The 24,189-nt window shown below is 37.7% G+C and overlaps 1 protein-coding gene across 13 annotated transcripts in view; it reads right to left on the bottom strand.

Moving 5' to 3' along the window:
* Window positions 1–24,185, bottom strand: part of LOC129577346 (exostosin-1) — a 121,251-nt gene extending 97,066 nt beyond the window's left edge. Inside the window, exons 1-6 of one of the 13 annotated variants that reach the window (XM_055464180.1) lie at window positions 23,559–23,858; window positions 23,044–23,471; window positions 22,454–22,808; window positions 20,941–21,681; window positions 19,981–20,746; window positions 6,022–6,174 (exon numbers count right to left, since the gene is read on the bottom strand). In XM_055464180.1, the coding sequence (XP_055320155.1) occupies window positions 6,022–6,174; window positions 19,981–20,746; window positions 20,941–21,349 (1,328 nt within the window). In that variant the 5' untranslated portion in view covers window positions 21,350–21,681; window positions 22,454–22,808; window positions 23,044–23,471; window positions 23,559–23,858. Of the gene's footprint in view, window positions 1–6,021; window positions 6,175–19,980; window positions 20,747–20,940; window positions 21,844–22,453 lie in introns of all 13 variants that reach the window. The other 12 variants (XM_055464174.1, XM_055464176.1, XM_055464167.1 and 9 more) reach the window with 12 other exon arrangements.
* Between the last annotated feature and the right edge of the window lie 4 nt (window positions 24,186–24,189).

Genomic DNA, 24,189 nt, shown 5'->3' with positions numbered 1-24,189 from the left:
TGTTTATGAATTCATATGTGAAATTTGCTAGAAATTGAAGAACTTTTTATTTCCAGTGCATAAAGTGGGCGAAATAACGCATAAACAATTTGATGTTCGTGAACATCAATATTGGTGACAAGCAAGCTTCACTTTTTTTCCACTACGAAGTACACGGGCGCTGTACCCATGTGGCTGCATGTCACACCCATGATGGAAGCCTCATCAACGCCTATCGCGTTCACCCGGGTGAGCGTCTAAATATTCCCTGTCAGTGTTCGGTTGAGATAAATGAAATTTATCTAGATAATTTCGAGATAATATCTTTTTTTCAATTTTATCTAGATAATGTCGAGATAATTATCTATCTTTTGTTGAAAAAGATAAGATTATCTTTCTTTTTATTATCTCTCTCACGTGAATTTCTAGTCAGATAAAAGCCTATTGAAGCCTATGACATTAGTTTTTTTTGATAACAGAATTTTGCACTGAACATTTGCATGAATTTGAATAAATCGACGATTGGCTGTCAATTCACGTTTCGCTCCGGAGAGTTTGAAACAATTCTAGGCAGAATAAAGTGAATCAAATAGATTTTAAGGTCATAAGTTAAAACAACAAATTTATAATTTCATATCTTCTCGGCTTTATATACAAAAATAAGTTTTTTTTTCACCAAAAATTCAATTATCATGGTGAATATTCATATCAAATCTCACATCGGATTCATTGAAGACGGTCTAAAAAACTCGAAGCATAAAGCCGAAATTGAAAATTTTCAATAATTTGAATTATTTAATACAGAAAAATTAAAAGAAAAGGAAATAATCTGTTTGTTTTGATGAATGATGAGTCGAACAAACGATTGAGAATAAAATATCAATCAAAAATTGAACGAAAATGTAAAAAAAAATGTAAAAATGTTCCGTAAAATTCAAATGTTTTCCATTCAAAACCCACCCGTTTCACTAATTAAGCCTTCGTTTATAAATTTATTAAATTAAGATTTATCTAAAATATGACAATAGATAATTGGAAAAATATGAAGAAAAGATAAAGATAAGATAAATCCGCAAAATGAATTTTTCATTATAATCTATATAAGATAAATCCGCAAAGATAATATCTTATCTATCTTATCTGGTTATCTCATGTTAAGATATTATCTCAACCAAACACTGCGTACCGTAAGACAAAAATGAGCAAATCAATAGATTAGGTATCACTTGAATTTGAGATTTTACAATCAATTGGCCGTTTTAGTTAATCAAGATTTCACAGTAAATCATCCCCAATTTTCCGAAAAAATTATTATTTATTATTATTATTTATTTCACCGTCTAATCACAGACTGAATAATTTCATACAATTCATTTACATTTAATAATTTTTCACAAGCAATGAAAACACCCCGAATCGGATCACCTAGCCACCAGCCCTAATGACTTCGAAGTGGCACTCTGCGGTAACCGACTGTGTTCAGTGCTTACCATTAAACATACAATTCTTCAAATACACTGTTGTCGAAATATACCACATTTCTAACGAATATTCGTCTTGATGCCGAATCTAAAAACGATTGTCTTACTTTGTTAAAATATATACACGCTAGAATAAACGGTTGGCTACGAGCATAGTCCGTGCCATACGTTTCAATTCTGACTAAGCTTCTGTTTCTCACATTTCTTTGGTTCCTATTGTCTAATCGTCTCGTATATACAATTCTTTCTCTCAGCGCAGTGCTAATTAATATAACTAATAGGAAATAATAAATAAAAACTACTGAGGCATTTATATGCTGCCTCCAAAGCGGTTGAATATTCAAATTATCACATCTAAATTGATACGATGGCAATCTGTAGTTAACAAGAAACAACAATAAAAGCAAGAAATGTCCGCGCACCGTTCAAAAAGCCAATTTGTGGATACTTCAATAGCCCAATTAAATGGGCGCAATACAAAGGATTTAATCTGTGTTTAGCCAAAGGGAAAAAGGGGGAAATGTAAGTGTGTGTGTGTGTGTGTGTATGTGTTTTTCATGGAAAACCATTTCCTCTGATAAACTCTGTGAGTGAGCGTGACAGCTATTTTCCATTCACCGTGTTTTTTTTTGCCTCGTGGTGCCAACCATTTAGTCTAGTGATACAGTCTTTCGTTTGCATCGCATCCAAATACGCCGTCACCAACATCATCATTCAAAAAGCGTAGCCCTTATTTTGTTTAGCCGATTCAATATGCAACGGCGTGCCTTTCTCGAACAACGATCATACGAAAGCTTTATTTGGAATGATGTCAAAACAGCAAAAACCGACCGCATTCAATCAATGCACAAATGCACATTGCATTTGCATGCACACATCCTATGTACACATAATACACCAATTATTTTTGCTTGTAAAACGTGCTCAACATTTTAAATCGACGATCAGGTAGTTCAGTTTCTACTGTAGCTCAAGCCGTTTGTCCATATTTTTGTGTGTGAGGATATCCAAAACGAAACAAAGGAAATTTTTTTTCCAAACGAAAACCAAAAAACGATACCTTTAACGGGTAGAAAAAAAAAACAATCGACTCACATTTATTTATTCGATTTCGACTCTCTCACTCACTCGTTCTCTCCCTTTTTTCGCGGTAATTGTATTATAAATTGATGGCGAGTTGAATTAACCGGAAATTTCATGGTGCAAACTGACGAATTAGCTCATTAAAATAGTGCACTTTTTCTCGTCCATTCTTTTTTCTTCAATTGTTTTCGCAACCAATTTTTTCCCCTTTTCATCTGGATCGTTCCAGATTGGAATGAATTTTGATAAATGATTTGTCTGCATGTCGAAAATTAAATGATTCTCATTTTTTTTTTCGTTCTCCTGTTTCCATTGTTGTTCGCCCCGTGTTTTGTTGGATCCAGGTCATTTTTGTGCTATTTTTATGGGGCAGCTCTAATAAACCCACTTTGAAACATGTCACTGGATAGATTGATTAATTAGATTCGGAGATAGTGGATCGTATTTTATATAGGGAGAGAAAGAATCCAGCCAAAAACAAAAAATATATATATATATGTATGTATATTTTTCGCACCAACATATTTGAGTGACATTTTCAGAAGTATAGTTAGAAATTGAAATTGTCCAACGAGAAACAAAAATGCAACCCATTGCCCGATATGAACGTGAGAAAAAAAAAGGTTTGAGTTGTAACATCAAACGAATACAGGGTGAATGAAGATGGGAAAAAAATGAAACATAGAGAGATAGACGAGCATATTTTGTCGATGAACGATTGAATGGAGTCGAATGGTATACGGGCATCACATCGTATTTCGGCGACTTGATGCAAGTAAATAAAATTTTGGATGGTCGCTTTTGTGTTTGTGTCATAGCGATAGACAGAGAGAAATGGGCGCGAACGAGTGAGCGAGAGCGACGAAAAATGGTGAAAAAAAAGAGAGAGATTGAGAGAGAGAGAGAGAGAGTGGCCACAAAGTTCGCCGTTTGCATTCATTGGTATGCTAGTGTGGCACGAGCGCACATTGGGATTTTTACACAACGATTTGATGCCGGAGCATTGATCAAAATGATAAAAAGGGAGAACAAAATAGCCGACTTTACATACACACGACAAATATCGAAGCCCCGTTTTTCTGCTGACTCATGCAATTGAAATTGTCTTGTAGGCCCTTTTTCATATTTCACATTCACTCGTTCTCTCTCTCTCTCTTTCTTTCTCTCTCTTTTTGTCTCCCTCTCTCGCAACATTATTTTTCTCGTCTGATTTTAAATGGTATCATTTTATCCAAGCCAGAAAGAAAAAAAATAACTAGTGATACCATTTTGATTGAGCTATATGAGTGTGGCAGTGAGATGAGCGTGCTCGCTCGCGACCGATATATGTGCAAGCACGCAATTGTCAAATATTCGTGATGAATTATTTAGAGAATTTCTCGTTACGCTAGAAAACATCGTGTATCATGTTTATTTATTAAACTTATGCGCTTGTTCGCTGAAAAACCGCACGATTTTACTTGAATGGCCAATAGATTTTCTGTTTTTCGATTTTTAATTCTTTTTTTCGTTCGTTTTGCTCGCATCCACCCGCCATTCAACCACATAAAGATGATCCCATGAAATGGAAGCGAATTTATGGCAAACACGTGTGTGTATGTGCATCGCTCGCAAACTGGATCAAATGAATGGGACAGAAGAGACACAACACGTTCGTGCATTTTTCACCTGGCAATTTCTATATGAATATGAATGCCATTCAGACAATCTTTTTTTTTACGCTCACTTGCCAAATAAATTCACATGAGTGCAAATGAAATTTATCACGTAGATTTCTGTCAAATATGCATCATCGAATAAGAGGTAGAGTGAGAGAAAGAGAGCGTGTGGGAAAAAAGTAGAAAAACACGTAAATAAAACGATTAGATGGACTGAAGGAATTGTGGTAATGATGATTTTTGATTTATGCATTTGCAATGCAATGCAATGGCGATTAAGCCTCTTCAAATCCGTCTATTGGCTTCATTGAATATTATCCACAAAAAACGGCCAAAAATGATAAAGCGCACTGTAAAATATCGCACGGAAAGTCATCAATAAATGAAATGCAATCAGCAGTCCATTGTTTATGTTTTCCATATTTTGTATTCAGTATTCAATCGGTGAAACGTTTTTGGCATAAAACTGGGTGACATAACACAAAACGCACAAGAACTTTCAATGAAGTTGACAAGGTGAAAATATGGAGCTCATGCTTTCGCACAAGCGAAACACACCGATGCGAAATCATGCGCCAATAATTCGAAAAGTTCGGAAGAGAGAGAGAGAGAGAGAGAGAGAGAGCGGTCGTGCGGGCGCGCAAACGCCCGTACACGTTTAGAATTGCAAATTGCCGCATTTATTTTTTTTTTCTTAGCGAACAGTGAGAATGCACCGAAACACACAAAATTCTGTTTGATGTTGGAACTTGGTTAAAACTACACCCATCTTTATTGAATATTATGTAATTTCATTCATGACTGAAGACTGAAAAAAAAATTATAATGAATGTTGTTTTTGTTTTTGCCGTGGTTTTTTCTCTCCTGCAGATCAAAGTTACTGAGAATTCGTGAACTCGATGGTTCGGGTTTTTTTTCATTTCTAGTTTTTCGTTTCAATTTCGTATCGCATGTAAATTAAATTTCGTTTTGTTGGTGTTACATGTGTTCGGGTTTTTGTTTTGTAATTGATTCGATTGAACTATTTTTTCCGTTGTTTTCTTTTATCAAATCACTTTTTTTTTGCTTTCTCTTTCAATTGCTTTCCATTCTTTGACGCTGTGTTTGCCTGTTTCCTTCCATTGAGATCAAAAGCTATTGTTTTGAACAAAAGAAATTGCGAACGAGAGAGAGAGAGAGAGAGAGAGAGAGAGAGTTTGGTAAATAAATACAGATCGAATTAGAAACGATACACATCGTGGCAGATGTGTGGCAATTTTATTTTATTTAAATCGATAGCTTTAGAAATCGATGAAACAATCACCTTAAAGCTCTCTCCAGCCATTCGCATCAATCACATGATGTTTGTGTGTATCAACAGTCAAAAGCAGCATGAGATGGATGCCGTCGTTTTGTCGAAACGAGCCCATATACACACACACATACACAAAGCGAGCTAAATAAATAGACTTTTGTATTGAAAATGGCAAAGCGACGGAAAATCAATGGATTCTATATCTCTCTTACGTAGAGATGTGTTTATTTCATTTCCACAGTGTGCTTCATCACTTTGATTCTATACATATTATGGTAACAATTGTTTCAATCTAAATTGAGGCTTTACATCCTTTCAAGGTGATTTTGTTCCAATCAACTTAATGAAATTAAAACCATTTTGTGAATAACATTCTCTTTCTCTCTCTCTCTCCCTCAGTTTATTCATCATTTTTGAATACGAAAAATCGCGCGCGACAGAGAGAGACGGCAAAAATAGTTTCCCCAAAAAAGCAATGATTTTATACAATTAGGAAATGATTCAATTAACAATTATTCGCACTTACCGATCATATTCACGATTGTCCTCGTCGCATCGGGCATCCTGAAGTTCTCGCCAACTTTTTCCATGACGACACGTTGTTACCAGTATTAAATCGCGCGCATTGTGCAGATGAAACAATGAGTTTCGTGTCTCACTGCCGATTCCGTGCACATAGCTGCATTTCGGCAGCCAACGGCAATTCAATGGGAGCGAGCAAATCCGTAATTAACCGAGAAAGAAATTGAGTGAAAATGAGAGAAAAATGTGTGAGAAACAAGAGACCAAAAAAAAAATTGTAATACGAAAATGTGTTGAGTAAATTACACTAATCAAATCGTTCAAGGAGAGAAAAGTGTTATCAAATATTTTCGTTTTCATTCAATCGTTTAAGTATTTATGGTCGGATGGGAAAGGATAATGCCGCTGCCGCTTTTTCTACCAAATAGACACACACACACACACACACGCGCGCATACACATGCAGTTTCCCTCTCGCTCGACTGCATAGTAATAACTAATAGACGCCTCGATAACAAAATGGGAACGAACAAAAATAACAATAGCTGCAGATAATTTTCAGACGGCTGTGACAGGTTAGCATTGAATTCAACATAACAGGCGATGAAGTGGCAGCAGCAGCATTCATCCCCATCTTCATTTTCACTCTAGTCCGCTCTCTAGCCCTCACGCTTTTTCTGCTTTGGGCTGTTGCCATATGTATGAATAATGGGTGCATGAATGGAATTTAATAGCTAACTCAGGCTGATAACAGTGAATCATTTAGCAATGAGTTCCAATTTATCTCGTTGCATTGCACAAATCCATACCCAGTCTCTATTTTTCTCAATTTCTTACTCTCGCACATTCTATCGCCATCAAGCCTCCTCCAACCCACCCTCCATGAGACACCCGGATTCAGTTATACTCACATAATTATATGGTGACAACGAACATAGAGATTATTCAAAAGGAATATTGCAATAAAACAATTCGATGCTTGGGATTCATTGGAAGTCATTTCATTTGTAGCTTACTGCGCTACGCTACCAATGCGTATTATATTAAGGTGGAAGCCATACACGAGGAGAAAGAGAGAGAGACCAACACACATACACACACAGCCATAGCACAGTACGTATGAGACATTCGAAGACGAGCAATGACAAACGAAAGCTTTAGCTCCGTCCAAACACATACATTATGAGACTGTGTCGAATGATAGCATTCAGCAAAAGACTTCCATTTACGAAAGTGGATTAAAATGCTCGGATGTGAAATTGTGCCATTTCGATTATATCTTTTGCACGTTGAATGAAGGATGTTCTCTCGTAGCACTTTGGCTTGCCTTTCTTTCATTCATTCATTCATTCATTCATTCATACATACATACATTTCGTTACCACACAATGTCTCTCTCTCTCTCTCTCGCTCTCTCTCTCTCTGTCCCCTGATTTTTATTTGCTTGTGACAGTTTGGTTTCGATTTCACACGTTTTTTTTTGTGGCTCGATGCATCTGTGCATATGAAGAATAAACCAATATTGCTGCTTAACTCGGTCACATTCAATTTCCCACAGCAAAATGATTCTCTTTCGCTCAAATGTCAGACAACTTTAAACACGGAACTACTTTTTCTGTTCTCCTCTCACTCTCTCTCTCTCTCTCTCTCTCCCTGTAGTGATGGTGAGCGTCTTTTTGCTCTCGAACAACACCACAGATGTGACGAAGAGCACAAAAATCTCACAATCAATTGGGATTTTCGGTTGAAACGCATCAAAATGAGCATCTTACACGTTACTCGGAACAGATGGCATCATATTAAACATTGTCACCACATCGATCATGCTAACGATCGCTTTGATTCGCCAGAATAAAAGAAAATTCCATTGTCAATTTTGATAGAAAAGTATTTCATATTTTACGTGACTTTGGAATAAAACTATTTCTGTTCGTTCTTCTCTTCTCTCTCTCTCTCTCTCTCTCTCTCTCTCTCTTTCTGTCTGTCTCTCGCTCAATTACGACTCAAGCAGTTGTAAACATGACGAAGAAAAAGTAATTATCACAACATAATCGAAGCTTTTGCTTTTTACAAACGAAAAGTTTTCCAATCCACATGTTCAACGCGCGCACTCGAAAGGGATAGAGAGGCGACGGAAGCGAGTGAGGATGATAAAACAAAAGCAAACGCCTTCATTGCAGACATGTCGTCTTGTCGCTGCTTTTTTTGGTTGAGAAATTATTGCGGAAATTAAGAAGGGGAAGCATGTAGCGATTCCTTTTTCGCCGAAACCGGAGAACAGCACATTTGCCATTACTGCTGCTCACCAAGATAGATATCATAATAGGCGAAACACGTATTCATGCGGAACGATTGCATTCGATTGAAAGGAAAAACATTCAATTCGAATAGTTTTCCATTGTCCAAAATGTCATTTGCTCGTTCTTTGCGTTCGGTTTTGCTCTCTGTTGCTCGTTGCGGATGAGAATTCTCTCGCGTGCTCATTCTAACTCTCACTGTGCTCGCACTCTCTCACCCTCGCTACGCGTCACCATTGATGTATTCAGTCTCTTTGTGCTTTTGGCCCTGTGTTTCATGTCAGCTGGAGCCACACACAAAACAAGGACTTTAACATTGTAATGATAAACTAAAACATCTGGTGGCATGTAAAAGCGACACACTATTTATCTGAGCTGAAACATTACGAATATTTGTTCGTTGGGTATGAATGCGTGCGGGGTGTATCGATATTCGTGGCAAGTGGCAGCAGTGGTAGCAATATTGGCGGTGGCAGTGCTGTTGAAGCGTGAATATTGAGCATAAAATGCAAGAAGAAAATGAAATGCCCAAATTTTCGAAAATCCCAAAGTCGATAATGCATATATCTGTTGCGAGAGAAATTGAAGTCGGTTGGCTTGGTTGGATATGCAAAAATTCGAGAGAGCGAGCGTGCGTGCGTGCGCGAGTGCTTGCAACTTGTGCAACGACATCTCTCAAAATTGGAATTTCGTGGTTGATTTCCAATATCGAATTGATCTGTGAATGTTAACGGGATGCCGCCTGAAAATCTGAATTCATTTCGATTTTAGTTTTTGTGAGGCGCAGAGCAGCGCGATGGTGATAAATTGCATCAACCGCCGCAGCATTTTGGAAATGGAATTAGTGTTAACCGCACCCGCCCACCGAAACTTTTATGCATTTCCGAATGCATTCGTCGAAAGCAAAGTGAATGCAATTCATTTGTTTGCTCTTCGAAATGAGAGACAAAATCAAAGTAGTTTCCGATGTTTTGTGAGCGTTTTCATCGTGCTACTGTCGAATGTTGTTTTGTTGTTGTTGCTTCTGCTGCTGCTTGCTTCTCTCTCTCTCTCTCTCTCTCTCTCTCTCTCTCTCTCTCTCTCTCTTTCTCTCTCTCTCTGTGTGTGTGTGTGTGTGTATGTGTGTGTCTTTTTTTCGTCTATCAAATGCCATCGTTCAAAACTATGACGCCGAATCGACAAAGAAACGATATAGAGATTGAGACACACACGTAGAGAGAGAGAGAGATAGAGAGAGATATAGAGAGAAAAATATGCTCGGAATAAATGTGCGTGGATAAAAGTTCATTATTTCCATGTAAAGTTTTGTTCGAGCGCGATGTGGCAAATACCATGGCGTTCCTCTTTCGATAAGTAAAAGTTTTAGTGCGACAAAACCACGCGAATTCAAGGAAAACAAGGAAATTCAATTCATTTGTACCGACCACGAAATTTGTTGCACGTTCTTTTTCCATTCTCTGTCTCTCTTTTGTTCCAATGTGTGTGTGTGTGTGCATTTGGTTTTTGTGTTTAACCACATCTGAATCGTTCAGCTGACATTCCCTGTCTTGCCCTCGCCATTCAATGCCTCGTTCATCTCTTGTTTGTGCTCCCATTCTCTTGTTGCTTCTTTTCTCTGTTTACGTGTATTTGTGTGTCGAAGAGGTAGTAACAAAATTAAGTTGATTTTTATTTGGGGTGGCTGCATTGTTCATCGGCTTCAGTGTGTTTTTTTTTCTGTTTGTAGGGGTGCAGAGGCGAGGTCACCCCAAAACAGTCATCGTCCACTCGGCCATTTGCCGAGTTGCAATAGAACTGCTCAAACTTTCAACTCAAATATGCTCTTGCATTGTCACAGCACAAATAGTTTTGGATAGAACGCCTTCTCCACACACACACACACAAGAAAAACTATTTCCAGTTTAAAAACCACATATCAGTACGAACTGATCTAAGTGAACGGTACAGCTATCGAAATCATAAATGCGTCATTTTGTTTTTTTGAGCAATATAATATCGATGTGGGGCTGCGAGTAAAAACGAAGTGAACGAGTAGCTGCATCCGGAAATGCCAATGCCTCATCATTCGACTCTTCTCTATAGTTTATGTTTTACGTCATGTGTGCAGTTTTTGTTGTGCTTGTCTTTCTCGGCCACACATATACACCCTCTCTCTTTCTCTAAGCACTCTACCTTTTACTTTTTGCCAGTTCCTATGTATTTTTCTAACTACCCTTATTTATTCTCTCTTCTTCACCCTTAAAAAAAAAGCTCCAACACACGGACAAATGAGACGAACGAAGAAGATGCACTCGAACGCCACACATTTTTTGCTCACTCTCTCGCCCGGCAATGGTTTTGCGGTTTTTCGTTTTAAATAAATATTTGGCCCAACATAAATAGATTTTTCCTAACATTTTCTTCTCCTCGAATAATTGAAGTTATACGAAACCCACTTAATAGACTTTCTCTCTCTCTCTCTCTCTCTCTCTCTCTCTCTCTTCGCCGATATTTAAACATTGAATTTTTCCAGCGGTTTAAACGAGGCAACTGAAGAGAACGAGTGAATGGGATAGTGCAACAGCGAGTGAAAAATGTAAGTAAGGATTGTGTATGTTGAAATATTTTTAAGATACGGCTGCCAGCCCAAAGGAGAAAAGAGATGGAGGAGGAGAAGGAGATGAATGAAAGTAAACTGACCGGGAGAAAAAAGTTATGGACGACATTTTTTTTCTGTATTTCTCGTTAAACCAGCAAACTTGGCTATTAAAACGATTCGTGGTATTTCGTTGGCAAGGATTCGAAATCGCCAAAGACCACAGGCCAGCATACGACCAAAGCAAAACTTAAGACAAAACTCAATGCAGAGAAAATTGAAAATTACGTCCAGAAGCCGATGCCAAAGCCGATTGTTTTTTTCTCCTTCTTTGTCTCTGTAGCTAACACAATTGACTTCCGAGTGCACATTAAATATAGAGCAAAACATACTGTGTGGTTTTGTGGACTTACGTATCCGCTCGTTACAAACCCAAGACCAACAGCAGCAACGAACAGAAAAAAAAGCAAAATAGAACACAACGTTACCGTTAGTATTAATTATTTTAAGTAAGACACTATGTTTGGGTGTGGAAAAAAAAAGATTTTCAAATGCCTTTTTCAAGTTGCATTCATTATTGAAATGAAAAACCCAAAAACCATGAAACCAAAACTTTTCTCTGTTTTAATGATGATCGAGTTGAGTATTTAACACATAATGATCATGGTAGATGTCAACCGAACAATAGCTCAACTGGCTGTGTGAAAACCATGTAATTGGAAAATCAGAATGTGGCTGCAATCGAGACACGACATATTCGAATGGCCTCGCAAAATGATTGATCCCGTTCGGATTGGCTCGTGTTTATTATTTTATATAAATGGTTGTGTTTAAGTTGACACAGATTATTGCAATCAGCAATGACATGTAATATGAGCGCTACTATTCGATCTCTAGCTTATGTGCATTCGGATGTGTGTATTTTGAGTATGTCAAGTGTGTTTGCTTAATAATCGCATTACATTCATCAAATGAATAAACTGAGCTCCGATAGATGACATTTCATCTTGAATGTGTATTTAGTTGTTTCATTGTTTAGGTTCCTTGTTGATATTCAAAATCAATATATTATCCTGGAAAGGATTGCTGTACTGCTATATCATTTCCATGTTGAACGAACAAAAGTGTTTAAATTTTGAGCTTCTTTGCTTTTTCCAACCGAATTTTCACGATAAATGATGTTGATGCCACTGAGATGTACAATTTACATCATTTGAAATGTCAGCAAAATACTCATTGTGTTTGCTGTTCTCATGTTTTTGTTGTTGTTGTTGTCGTTATTGTCGCTGTTTTGTTCCCGCAGCCGAGATCAAAAAAATGCAGTCGATTGTGTGTGCGTGTGCGTGTGTTTGTGATACCGAAAATTGAGATATTACAGATTCAATTTGTGAAGTTTAATTTATAAAAGCCCCAGGACATAATTAAATTGATTGGGATGCTAATTCTTTTCATTCAATTAATGGCGTGAAATAGTGAGAGAATGGGAGTATGAGAGCGTATATGATGGGCAAAAGTGATACGATGGCGGGAAAAAAAGAATGCACACTCGACATACGACCAATACACAGAACTCTATATGGGCGCTCTCATCGCGTGACAAAGCGCATAATAAAATAGCGGTTTATATGAGACAACAATTCAAACTCAATTTCGGCACGGGCTCTTTTTTTGCGTGTATGTGCATGTGTTTGGTATATTTGGTTGGCGAAAATTTAATAATTTAATGTGTGTTTATGTACACAGGTTTCAAGTGGTATTCGTGGCGCGAACTCACTCACTCGCTATATATATATATATTTGTTGTTCGATTCGAAATATGTACGGCGCTGTATTGAAGGGGATGAAAACCATTCTTGGCCTGAATCGATCTGATGATGGGTGAAAATGACAAATCAACCATGAACTTTTATTATTTCACAATGATTTCATAATGATTTTATGGCTCAAAATTAATTGCTAGCAGTGCAAACAGTGTACAATTGATGAGATGCATTCAATGAGCGCGAAACATGTATGCATGCATGCATGCCATGTGTTTGAATGCAGCAAGTACCGCTCAACATTTTTACACATCACATTTTTATAGTTGTCGAATCTCTGGTTGTGCTGTTAAATATTTTTGTGCGTGTGTTTCTCAAATTGTTTTTTTTTTTAAACGTTTTCTGCAAGTAATTTTTTTCTGTTCTGGTTTCACTCCATTGCAACAAACGTTGGGAGAAAAAAACGTCGCCAGAAAACGCCCATATTTTAGTCCGACAACTCAAATCAGAGAGATAAAAATAACGAAACACAAATAAAACGCTAAAGCAATAGAGTAATGTGATATTTTCTCTCCCGCTTTTTTTTATTGCGTTAAATGCACTTTTTTGGAGCTCCGTGTGATATGGTTTATGTTGCCATTGCCGACTTCGCCACCACTGCTGACGCTGTTGCTGCTGCTCATTCATACTTGTCGATTCAATTTTGTGGGGGATTTTCACAGTTTTATAAACGCGCGGCACTTTTAATGTTAGTTCAAATGTTTAGATAACAACTTTTTTTTGTTCCGCTTTGAATATACTAACTGTAAGTTTAACGATTCGCCGAAATGTCAACAAAACCATGCAAGAGAGAGAGAGAGAGCACATCGAAATTGCCTCAGCCAATTGAGTTAGAAAAGTATATATGATTTCATTACCTTTCAGAAATGTGGAAACTCTTTCTTTCTTTGCTCTCTCTCTCTCTCTCTCTCACTGTGTGATTGCCGGTTACGATCGTTCACCGGATTTTTTTTTCTTTTTTCTTCTTCTTCTCACGTTTTGTACATTCGGTTGTTTAAATTGCATTCGGCCTGTATATTTACTGGATGTTTACCGTTGAACCATAAAGCATACGGTGAACGAAAATAAAAATGTCGATCTTTATGATTTTCGTATGCCGAAGAGAAGAGAAATATGTATGTGTGTGTATGTGTGGAAGCATGGAACGTATGAAAGCGATGTGTTTGTGGAAATGAATGAACAAAAAAAATGCATACTCATGTCGCATTGAATTGTTTACGTCTCCGACCATTTTTTTCCTCCTTTCTCTTTGCCTTGCATTTGCTTTTTCTTCCATACGATGCGACCAGTAGTAAACAGATCGGTTTGGAAATGTTCAGCGGAAAATTTATGTAAATAAAACTAATTTAAACAATGTTTATCGCTCGCAACCAAATGGGGCGACAGTTTAAATCGAATCATTCACCATTTTCTGCATGCGAATTTTAATGTTGCGTAAATTGATGCCCAATTGGTGAGCAACTGATTTGGAACCATATCTCTTGTCGGCGGCGCATTCAAAGCAGCAAAGCCACCGCCGCCGTCGTCGCCGACGAACAACATTGCAGAGGGAGAAAAAAAAACAGCAATCGCATATATACACGACAGACAGAAAAAAAATGTTCCGAGAAAAACGACCAAAAACGGGAAAAAAAATATATATATCACAATACTATTTGCACTGATGTTTACACGAACGAATGAATGAATGAATGGGGCGCAGAGAAAAAAAAAACGAAAAGAGAATCATTCCAGCGTCCCACTATTTACACCTTTCGATACATTTTTGGTTCACAGATAAAAATCCCTCAATGAAATAATTCCGGTTGACATGGATTCTGAACCGAAATTTTGCAGATTTTTCGGTAAAATTGCCAACCTTTTTTTAAGTAGATTTCAATCGATGCATTGTGTGTTGTATTCAAATCAAAAGGACATTGTTCAGGTTTATTGTGCAAATAAATAGATTGAACTCTCTCTCTCTCTCTCTACCTCATTCTGTCGTCGCCCATGCCACCCTTCAAATGGGTATTATTTCGTATGGATATAGCGTGTATAGGCAATAAACATGTACACATCCACATACACATTGGCAAGTAGAAATATCCAAATGGATTGGATAGAAAATATTGAAATCACATGCGATTGCAAAATATTTACTTCCGTTGATTTAATTTGATTTGTTGTGTTTTATACATTCCTATGTCTGGACAATTTCCTTCGTTTTCCATTTGACGATAATAATGACGACGACGACGACGACGACGACGACAACGAGACAATTGAAGTCATAACATATTTATAAATTGATTCGATTCACACACACACAGGGAGAGAAAGAGAGAGAGAGAGAGAGAGAGAGAGAGAGAGCAAAACAACACACGGTGCAAAAAGTGCACGAGACAGAAAACGAGCGAGCGAGAGGGAGAGCAAGAGAGAGTAAGCTGGAAAAATAAGAAGGAGACATTTCTCAGTCGAATACTTTTTATTTGATTTTTTTTCCTTTCTGGCTGTTCTATACTTCAGTTTTTGTTTCTTGTTACGCTTGGTTTTTGTCGTCATGCCGGACCGTATACGGAATATAAAGCATGTATCTGTGTGTGTATATATAATATTGAACGGACTTTTTGTTTGATTCAATTATGTTTCTGTGCACATTAAACATTTACACAACCGAGCCAACAGTGCAGTGTGTATTGCATTGTATGCGCGCCGCACACGATCGAACCTCCTCTGGCAGACAAATGAACTTGAAAAATCTCGTTTACTTGTGTGTTTCATTACAAATTGAAAGAAAACTCGTCAAATTAAGTAGTTCTTGCTTTCTCTCTCTCTCTCTTCGCTCCCTCTTATTGGAGCAGCGAACTAATTTAAATGAAATTTCGAAATCCGTTCGGCTCTAGTTCGTCTCAATTTTCCTTCTTTCTGGATGTATGCATCGAATTTCAGCCGGAGGGATAGCGAAAAAGTCATATCCGAGAATAAACAAAGTTCAATACGAAGCAAAGTGGAAAAAGTTAGTCGATTTTCAATGCAAAAGAAATGAGAAATCACATTTTCATCGTACAATAAAACGGTACTGTTCATTGAACGACCGAACAAAAAAAAATCAACTGAAGACGAAACGACGAAGAAATTTATAAAGTCACAATTTTGTTTGCATTTAATTCAAGTGCTTCTGAATTTGCAGGAAATTTTCCTTCGTTCGATTTATTTCGTCTTGTGTCTGTGTATGTGTGGGGGGGACTTTTGTCTTCGTATTTGTGCTCTGCCATCCCATTCACAATTGATTCCTAAATCCGTTCATATTTATAGATTGCGTTATTTCGGTGTCGTCTTTTATCTCTTTCGTTTATTCCGTTTGAGTGGTCTCAATGTGTCAATATGCAGTCTCTTGAACCATTTATGATATTTTAACAGCTGCACTTATGGTGCGGCTCATTCGATATATATGTATATATCCAATTATTTGAAGAAACGAGTTGGACTCAGATCAGACTAGACTAGGCAGAGCCCGGGCTGTATCCGAAGGATGGTTTTCATAAACTAGCCAAAAACCATTGGTTGCATTAAAATTTTATTGCCCATTTGACGATCGCACAAATCCGTTAGCAACAACTTTGTATTCCTGACGGTCATTTCTCTCTCTCTCTCGTGCCATTTTACTCAATTGCAGACAGGGCAAAAGTTTCTCTAGCAGAAATTAGTGAAGAATCTCTATACACATGCACGAGAACACAAAGAGGAAAAGACGGAGAGCGGTAGTCAGAGAGTGAGCCAAAGCTTCTTGGTTTCTTTGCTTGCAAACTCAAAAATTCCATACACACATACAACATCGCACGCTGGCGGAATTTCATGTTTTTGGCCATTTTACACTTTGTATGAGCAATTTTATTTTTATTGTGGCAGCTGCATGTTAGTAGCTAAGCGATTTCACCGATTAACATCGTCAACATACACGCAGCTGGCAGTGGAACAAAAAGCTTCCCACTTCTTGTTGTCTTGGATTGAGAATGAGTAAGCCACCATAGATGTAGACAAGGTGTATGCGAATAAGGAGCTTATCTGTTTGATATCCTTCGCGTATGGTTTTTTTTCCTACTTCTTCTATGGTCTTGAGTTTTTCTCCTTTTTTGCAATTTTTCTTATTTTTGCTGTGTCTTTCTTCGCATATACCCAATGGAGAGAGAACTGATTCTTATTTCTCTTATTTGCTATCCTTCTCATTTTTGCGTGCGTGAAAGCGCGCTTTCTCTCTCGCTACAAAATCGAAGCATTTTTACTGAACTGAACGGGAGTTTGTTTCGTGCTATTTGTTTATTTAGTTTGGAAAATGGCAATATTTGATTTTTGCTTTTCCATGTGCCAGCGCGTCGACACCATTAAGTCTATTGGCATGTTTTGAGTGTTGGAAAAAGTTTACTAATGAGTTTTTATGATGATTGATCCAATTTTTTTTCTCCTCTCTCTCTCCCTCTCTGTCCGTATTAATCCTTGACTACCCTGCCCTCTTACCCTTTTTCAATTTTTCCACACCAACAATAAGCAGCTTGCTGCTCAAATTGTGCAACATTTTTATTTTTCCGATTGTACATTTCTTTGTATCCATTCTCATCATATTCGATAGTTGGTCGATGCAATCGAAATAAAAATGTTAACAAACTCTCGACAGACATGCAATAACCATTCGATACGAAACGAATATATATGCGAGTTAAAGAGAGATTGGATGCATTTTGTGTTGGTTTTAACAATTTCATTTCTTTTTCTTCGTCGTATTTTTTCTTCTTCTTTTTTTTTTGCTTTCGCCCAATCCAAATTGGAGACTGAAACTTTTCACCAAACAACGTGCGCCCAACAAAACTTTTTCGACACAATCTAGCGTCTATTAAAATTTGCTCTAATTTTATAATTGTTGGCAGCAATCGCTGACTTGGATTTTGAGTGAACGCAAAAGTGTACACAAAAACTAGCTTGCAAGAGTTTCACCGGGTTTTTATTGGGGAAAAAAAAGAAGCAAAAAAATGGGAATAAGTGAAGCAGAAAAAAACGGGACCAAGCAATATAGAGAGTGAAAAGAAAAGAAAAATACAAAGTGGATGTCAAAGAAGAGCGCGCACAGCGTTTGTGATAAATAATTTTGAGTAAATGAACTGACTTGGCTTAATTCGATTGACTAACACACAAAAAATCACTGAATGACTTGACTTTAATAATGGGGCAAAAATGCCGATTATATCAGCATTAAATTGCGCTATCACTTTCAAGCATATGTCATGATTTGATAATAAAATGAATAGTGTGGATTCCACACACATACACACACACACACACACACTGTATGTCGATGGATTATTCTCGTTTTGTCGGCCCACACCCATACTCCTCCACACTCTCGCGCGCTCTCCTTCTCATTCTCTATCCGCTTCGGTCGCACAATATGCATGCCATAATTTCCGATTGCGGGTGATGTGCTTGGTTTAAAGCGGAAAACATTGTTGAATAGAGAATGAGCGAGCGAACGAGAGAAAAAGAGAGAGAGAGATAGAGATCACATCCAACAACACAAAACCAAAATGCACTTTTATGCGTACACATATTTCTGCTTTCGCATGCACTTTCGCCGTATTATATGATTATTGAGCAACTAACGGGACGCATTCATATTAACTTTTATTGCAAAACGTTAAGCCATCTGAACAGCGCCAAGAATGAACAGAGAAGAAACAAATAAACAAATGAATGAGACAAAAAAATGGGCGAGCGAAAGCGAGATCGAGAGCGGGAGGGAGCAAAATGCAAAAGAGAACCGACGGATCAAATGAGAAGCCACATACAGTATGTGTGAAATTGAGAAAACAGAACTCGTGGTCTGGGCTCATTATCGGCGCAACGTATGCTGAATGCATGCTGCTTAGCGTCATACGAAACAAAACAATGAAATCTATTGAAACAAATATGTGGAGCGTCGCAATTTCTTGACATCAAATTGTGCTTTGTTTGTTCAAATACATCGAGAGAAAGAGCACGAGTGAACGAGCATACAGCAAGCTGAAGAGAGGAAACGGGAAATACAAACAAGGAGAAAATGTAAAGAGAAGGATAGAAAGCGAGCACGAAAAATAGAGAGAGAGAGAGAGAGAGAGAGAAGGCGAACACATCAAAGAGAAATGAATAAAAAATAGAAAACTATTGAAAAAGCTGCAGTGAAAATACACGTCGAATGAATAATAATTAGCACGTCTCAAAGACTTGCAAACAAATAATAAATATATGCCAATCTGAATAAATCGTTTATACTCCACCGCACACGTTCCTCTCTCTCTCTCACTCTCTGTCTTTCTTTCTCCCGTGCACTGCAAATGGCTATCAATAATTATTACCGCGATTGAAATGGAAGTACGAGAATAACGAGAAATTATGAACTTATAGTTGGTGAGAAAAGCGTAGAGCCGACACAAAATACTATGCGACTTCATTATGTATAAATTTCAATTTTATGAATAATTGGAAATGGCAACATTTGAATAGGCAAATGCCAAGCCATATTTATTTTGTTATTTATTTTTCCAACTCCTGGGCATCCGGTGTGCGAGAGGCATCGAGCATGGTGGCTAGTGCGATTTGCTTCACAAATTGGTTTTGTATTCGAATTTGGTGTGTGTGTATATGTGTGAGTGCGTTCCTCCTTGGTTTGCGTCGGTTGAAATAAATGGAGTTGGTATTGGAGTTCGAAAAAGATTAATTTTAGCATTTGAAAATTGCGTCTGCATCAGTTTTGAAGGCATGCTTTCAAATTTAATTCGGATAAATCGTTCAGCAGCCAACCATTTCACATTGTCTGCTCCAATTTCCTTCCATTCACGAGAAAATGCAGAGAGAGAGAGAGAGAGGGAGAGACATGTATTGATTTATGAAGTGAATAGAAAACACTTGAATTTCGTGTTGTGGGCGTATGCCCCATGGACTTTCCCTTTCTTTCACTCTCACTCTTACACTGTGTCGCAGCAACAAACAAAAAGGAATCAAGCGTGTAATTAGTGTCTTTGATTCGATGAAAGATTCATTTTTATCAATTTTTCGTGGAAAGAAAAAGAAGAAGAAATAAATTTGATTCAAACACAAAATCTCCCCTAATGGACTCTTTGCAGAAACAATTTGTCGTAAATTGAATAGAGATAAAACGGCAGCACCCAAGTAAATAGATAAAGAAGAAGTTAGAAGAGATGAAGATAGAACGAGAGAGACGAAAAAAAAACAAACTAAATCAAATAATGAAGTAGGCTACTTACCGTTTTCCTTTAAATGCCAACAGGTACTTTTTGTTTGTTGGGAAATTGTTGCTGACAGCAAAGCCCGTGTTGCCGGAACGCAACGGATGCTGTTTATGGAATAATGGAATGCTGATATCAAATCCGGGCCGAATTTGTCGTACGCTCATGCTGGCTTTGGCCAGTATGGCTTCACCCGTATCAAAGCCAAGGCTATTTTCCGCATAGTCGGGCCATGTGCCCGAGTATAAATTGAAAATGACATGATTTCGACCGTTATTCCAATAGGGTAAACGTTGTAGGCGCGATGGTACATTCCGTACATAGTCCTCACTCAGCGAATCACGATCAAGCGTATCGATGCCGAGTACGAATAGGCATGCACGCTCCGGATCGGCCGTATAATATCGACTTTCGGTAATCGCTGACAAAATTTTCCGATAATTTAAACTAATCGGTGGTGTATTGCCAAGTGGATTGATCGTATCCGATGGATATACATACACTAAAAGTTGTTGATTTACATCACTGCATTTGGTGTAATCGAAGCATGTTTCCATACGGCACGACGATTTGGTGCGATGATGTTTATCAAATGTTTTGGCCAAACCATCGATAATATTTCCGGCCTCGCCAGCATTACCAACTACGATAGCTGGTTGCTCGACGACCGGCACTTGCACTTTTGCCTCGGCATCGTCGTTATTGTTGTTGTTTGCATTCGGTGGAACCATTTGGTTGTTGTTCGATATCGGTTGCAAGGCCACATCCACCTCTTCCTTTTCCACTGCAACACAAATTAATTTATACAAATAAATTTACAACATATCGATCGGATCGAATCTACAATCTATCTATTCTAGTGGTGTGTTGCGATTGGAGTGGCTCCAAATTGACTGTTGTACTTATTTGAAATGCGAGCAACTTTCGATTGCGTGTGTGTGCTACGTATAGTAAATTTATCGATTTTGATGTACATACCTTTGAATTTGGCATTTGTTTGCACAGTTGCGGATGATACTTGAGATCCTTGACGAAATGCATCGTCATTACTGTTAAAATGGCTGGGCTGTACGATAGCAGTGCCTTTACCATTTGCATATTCATCGAAATCGATGTTGTTGTTGTTATTGTTGTTACTGCTGCTGCTGCTGCCGACGCCGTGGCTGAAATCACTGCTGATAATGATACCATTGCATTCGATTGGCGATAGAAATGATGGAAGATTCGGTGGCACAACGATACGCTCATGACGTTGATGGCAAATGTTTGCCGTGCTTGAAAATGACGTGATGCCGCGCGCCCTTTTTAGTCGATAGCCACCAAAATAACAGTATGCAAGAAATGCACACGAAACAAATACTAAAATATAACGCTTTTTCGCTTGCATGTTAACACATTCTCCTCGCGTACATTTTTGTTTGATGGATTTGTCGGGTGAATTTATCAGTTTTACTGGGGCAACAAAAGTAAAATACCAGCAGATTTCTCACACTCTTATACTTTTATGTGTATGTGTGTGTGTGTGTGTCACGATCTTTATCTTTCACTCTCTTTCACTTCAAATTTATTTCGCTCGTAATGTAAACTTATTTCTGCAAGTCCATTTTGGTTAAAATAAAGTTAGGGTGAAAATCTTCGTAAATACGAATTATTTCGATGTATCACATGTGAACCTGTTCACACGCACAAACCGTTGATTTACGATCTTTTTATTTTTTTCTATTTCAAACAATTCAAGAATCGAATGTCCACACCAAACGGAAAAATATTAGTTTTATCTATTCTTCTTCTTTCCACCTCAGTTTCAACTAGCCACACGAGCCCGTTGATGATTAGATGACCTTACTACTTTTGTTACTGTTATTAAAAATGAATTATTTGCTGTCGGATAGCAGACGGAAAGAAAGACGTGTAAGAGAGAGAGAGAGAGAAAATGTGGAACAAAAAGCGTATAGCTCAAAAGAAAATGTTAAAGAATTTCCAGCAGTGTGTGGGTGGGTGGCTTTTTTTCGTGGCGAGTGGGTCCAGTTGTTAAACATCAAGCAGGTGGAAATTTCAAAGTTCACTTCAAAGCAAGCAAACAGAAATAAATAAATGAATTTTTTTGTAGTCAAGATGGTTCACACACAAAGACGAGAGAGCAACCTGATTTTTTGTTCGTTTTAAACATTCGTTCACTCTAATTAACTCGGCTGGACTTTTAATAATAATTAGGTTTTGCTGTGTCGTGTCTTGCATGCAAAATCAACGGGATACCCAGAGACTACTGCTTGGAGGAAGAAAAAAAAACCCACACACACAACTTGAGCAACTGGAGAAAAATGAAACATTTTCTATCAACAACAACGCCGCATTGATCACCATGAATGAACACATTCAAATTCAATCTGTGCCCTTGTTTCTTCTATTTCCGTTTTTTGTTGTTGTTGTCGTTTTTGTTCCACCAATTAATTCTCTTGCTAATTTACACATTTTTTCCGCATTTGCTTACCATGTTATTTTTGTTTCATTTGTAATTTCAAGCATCGCTCGCGAACAGATGTGCAGGAAGAATGCGAACTAAATAAACTGTTTTGTTTATATATTTGTTAGCTTTCGATATTGTCGCGGTCATATGTGCAATAGCTAATTGGTTAAGTACTCGGTTGTTGAAGCTTGCATTGGGTTTGTATTAGTTTGGTTTTATTATTGTTGTTACGCGAAACAATTGCAGCATTGGATTTATTATTACGACATAAAATGCCGAGATTTATGTTGCTTGAAATCGGTTGTTAGGCGATTCAAAGTTATTAAATGTTTTGATTGTGTTTATATTGTTGTTGTTGTTTTCTCAACATTTACACACGCTGGGAGGGCAACAATTGAACAGTTGTGGTTGTAGAATTTTTTTTATAGCGATAGATCGAAGCCAGACAGAGATAGAGATTTAAAAATAGCCAGAAGTGGGAACAACACACACACATGCTGTTTGTATACGTGTATAGAAAAAGGAAAAAAGGGAACCGAACTCCGACACTGAAATGTGTGCAGAAATGTCACATTATCACTGTATCATTGTCGGCGGCACCTCGTAAATCTCACTCTCGTTAATTTGGTCAATGGCATTCCATGCAGTGTGCCCTGATAAATCGTGAATGCAACTCTTTTCGATTTTTACTTTTGCACGAGATGATTTTGATTTGTTCGACGAAAAATCACAACACAAAATCGAACACATTTACATGTTGTGTGTATTCGATTTGACAGAAGTGAATGATATTGAACAATTGAAATGCCCACAACAACTATTAAAAACAACGTGGCCCGAGTCAGCCACCAAAAGTGTCGATGGAATAAATTCTGTTTCTGTTTTTCTTCTATTTTCATTCACTGTGAACAACATTGAATCCCTTTCAAAGTGACAGAACAGTTTACATGTTTGCCCTTGGCTTAATTTATCAGTCTCCGGCTTGTTTTTTTCTTCTTCTTCTTAGAACCATTTGTCTGTGCTGTTTGCCACAGTCATGGTGCTGTGGAAAAAGCAACGATTCTGAACTACAATCACAAAAAAAAAAACCAATGAGCACTAAACACACGCAACACGAAATTGATTTTACCGAAATATTATCGGAAACTTCACGGATTATTGTTCACACACTCTCGAAATTATCATCACACACATTGAAATTCGCGAGGCCGACGAAATTTATCTGTTTGCCTTTAAAATAAATTCATGAAGATTCACAATAATTTTTATCATTAAATACACTTTGCACCAATTGTCTGCTTTTATGCTCTCGACTCGTTTTTCGTAAAATTCGGTTCGAATGAATTTTTCCCGTGTTTGTTTTGTTTGTTTGGTTTTTTTTTGGCTCTCTCTCACTCGTTGAATCTTTCACCCACCACTCTGTGTGTGTGTGATTGCACCGAAACGTTCGATGACGATTTGTGTGATAAACTCCGATGGCAGTAAAGGTCTGATGATGTCTAAAAGGCAATTGTACGCGAACACACAAAACATTGGAGAGAAATGTCGTTTTCCTTTCAATGTTATTTCTAATTTACACTCGGTGTATACACCACATCTCTATATAGTTTGTATGTGCATCTCCGTCGTTGTATCGTGAGTTTCGGGATATTCGGTGCGCAAACGCCATAAACACACAACACCTCTTTGTCTATCTACTGCCGTGAAATATGCTTCCTATCTCTGCTCTTTGCACAAGTCAGAATGCTGTTTGTCTGTTA

The sequence above is a fragment of the Sitodiplosis mosellana genome, unplaced genomic scaffold (assembly GCF_009176505.1).
Source record: "Sitodiplosis mosellana isolate CC-2019 unplaced genomic scaffold, AAFC_SMos_1.0 Smas_scaffold_6197, whole genome shotgun sequence".
Taxonomy (NCBI): Eukaryota; Metazoa; Arthropoda; class Insecta; order Diptera; family Cecidomyiidae; genus Sitodiplosis; species Sitodiplosis mosellana.
This window is presented reverse-complemented; position numbering and strand designations above follow the sequence as displayed.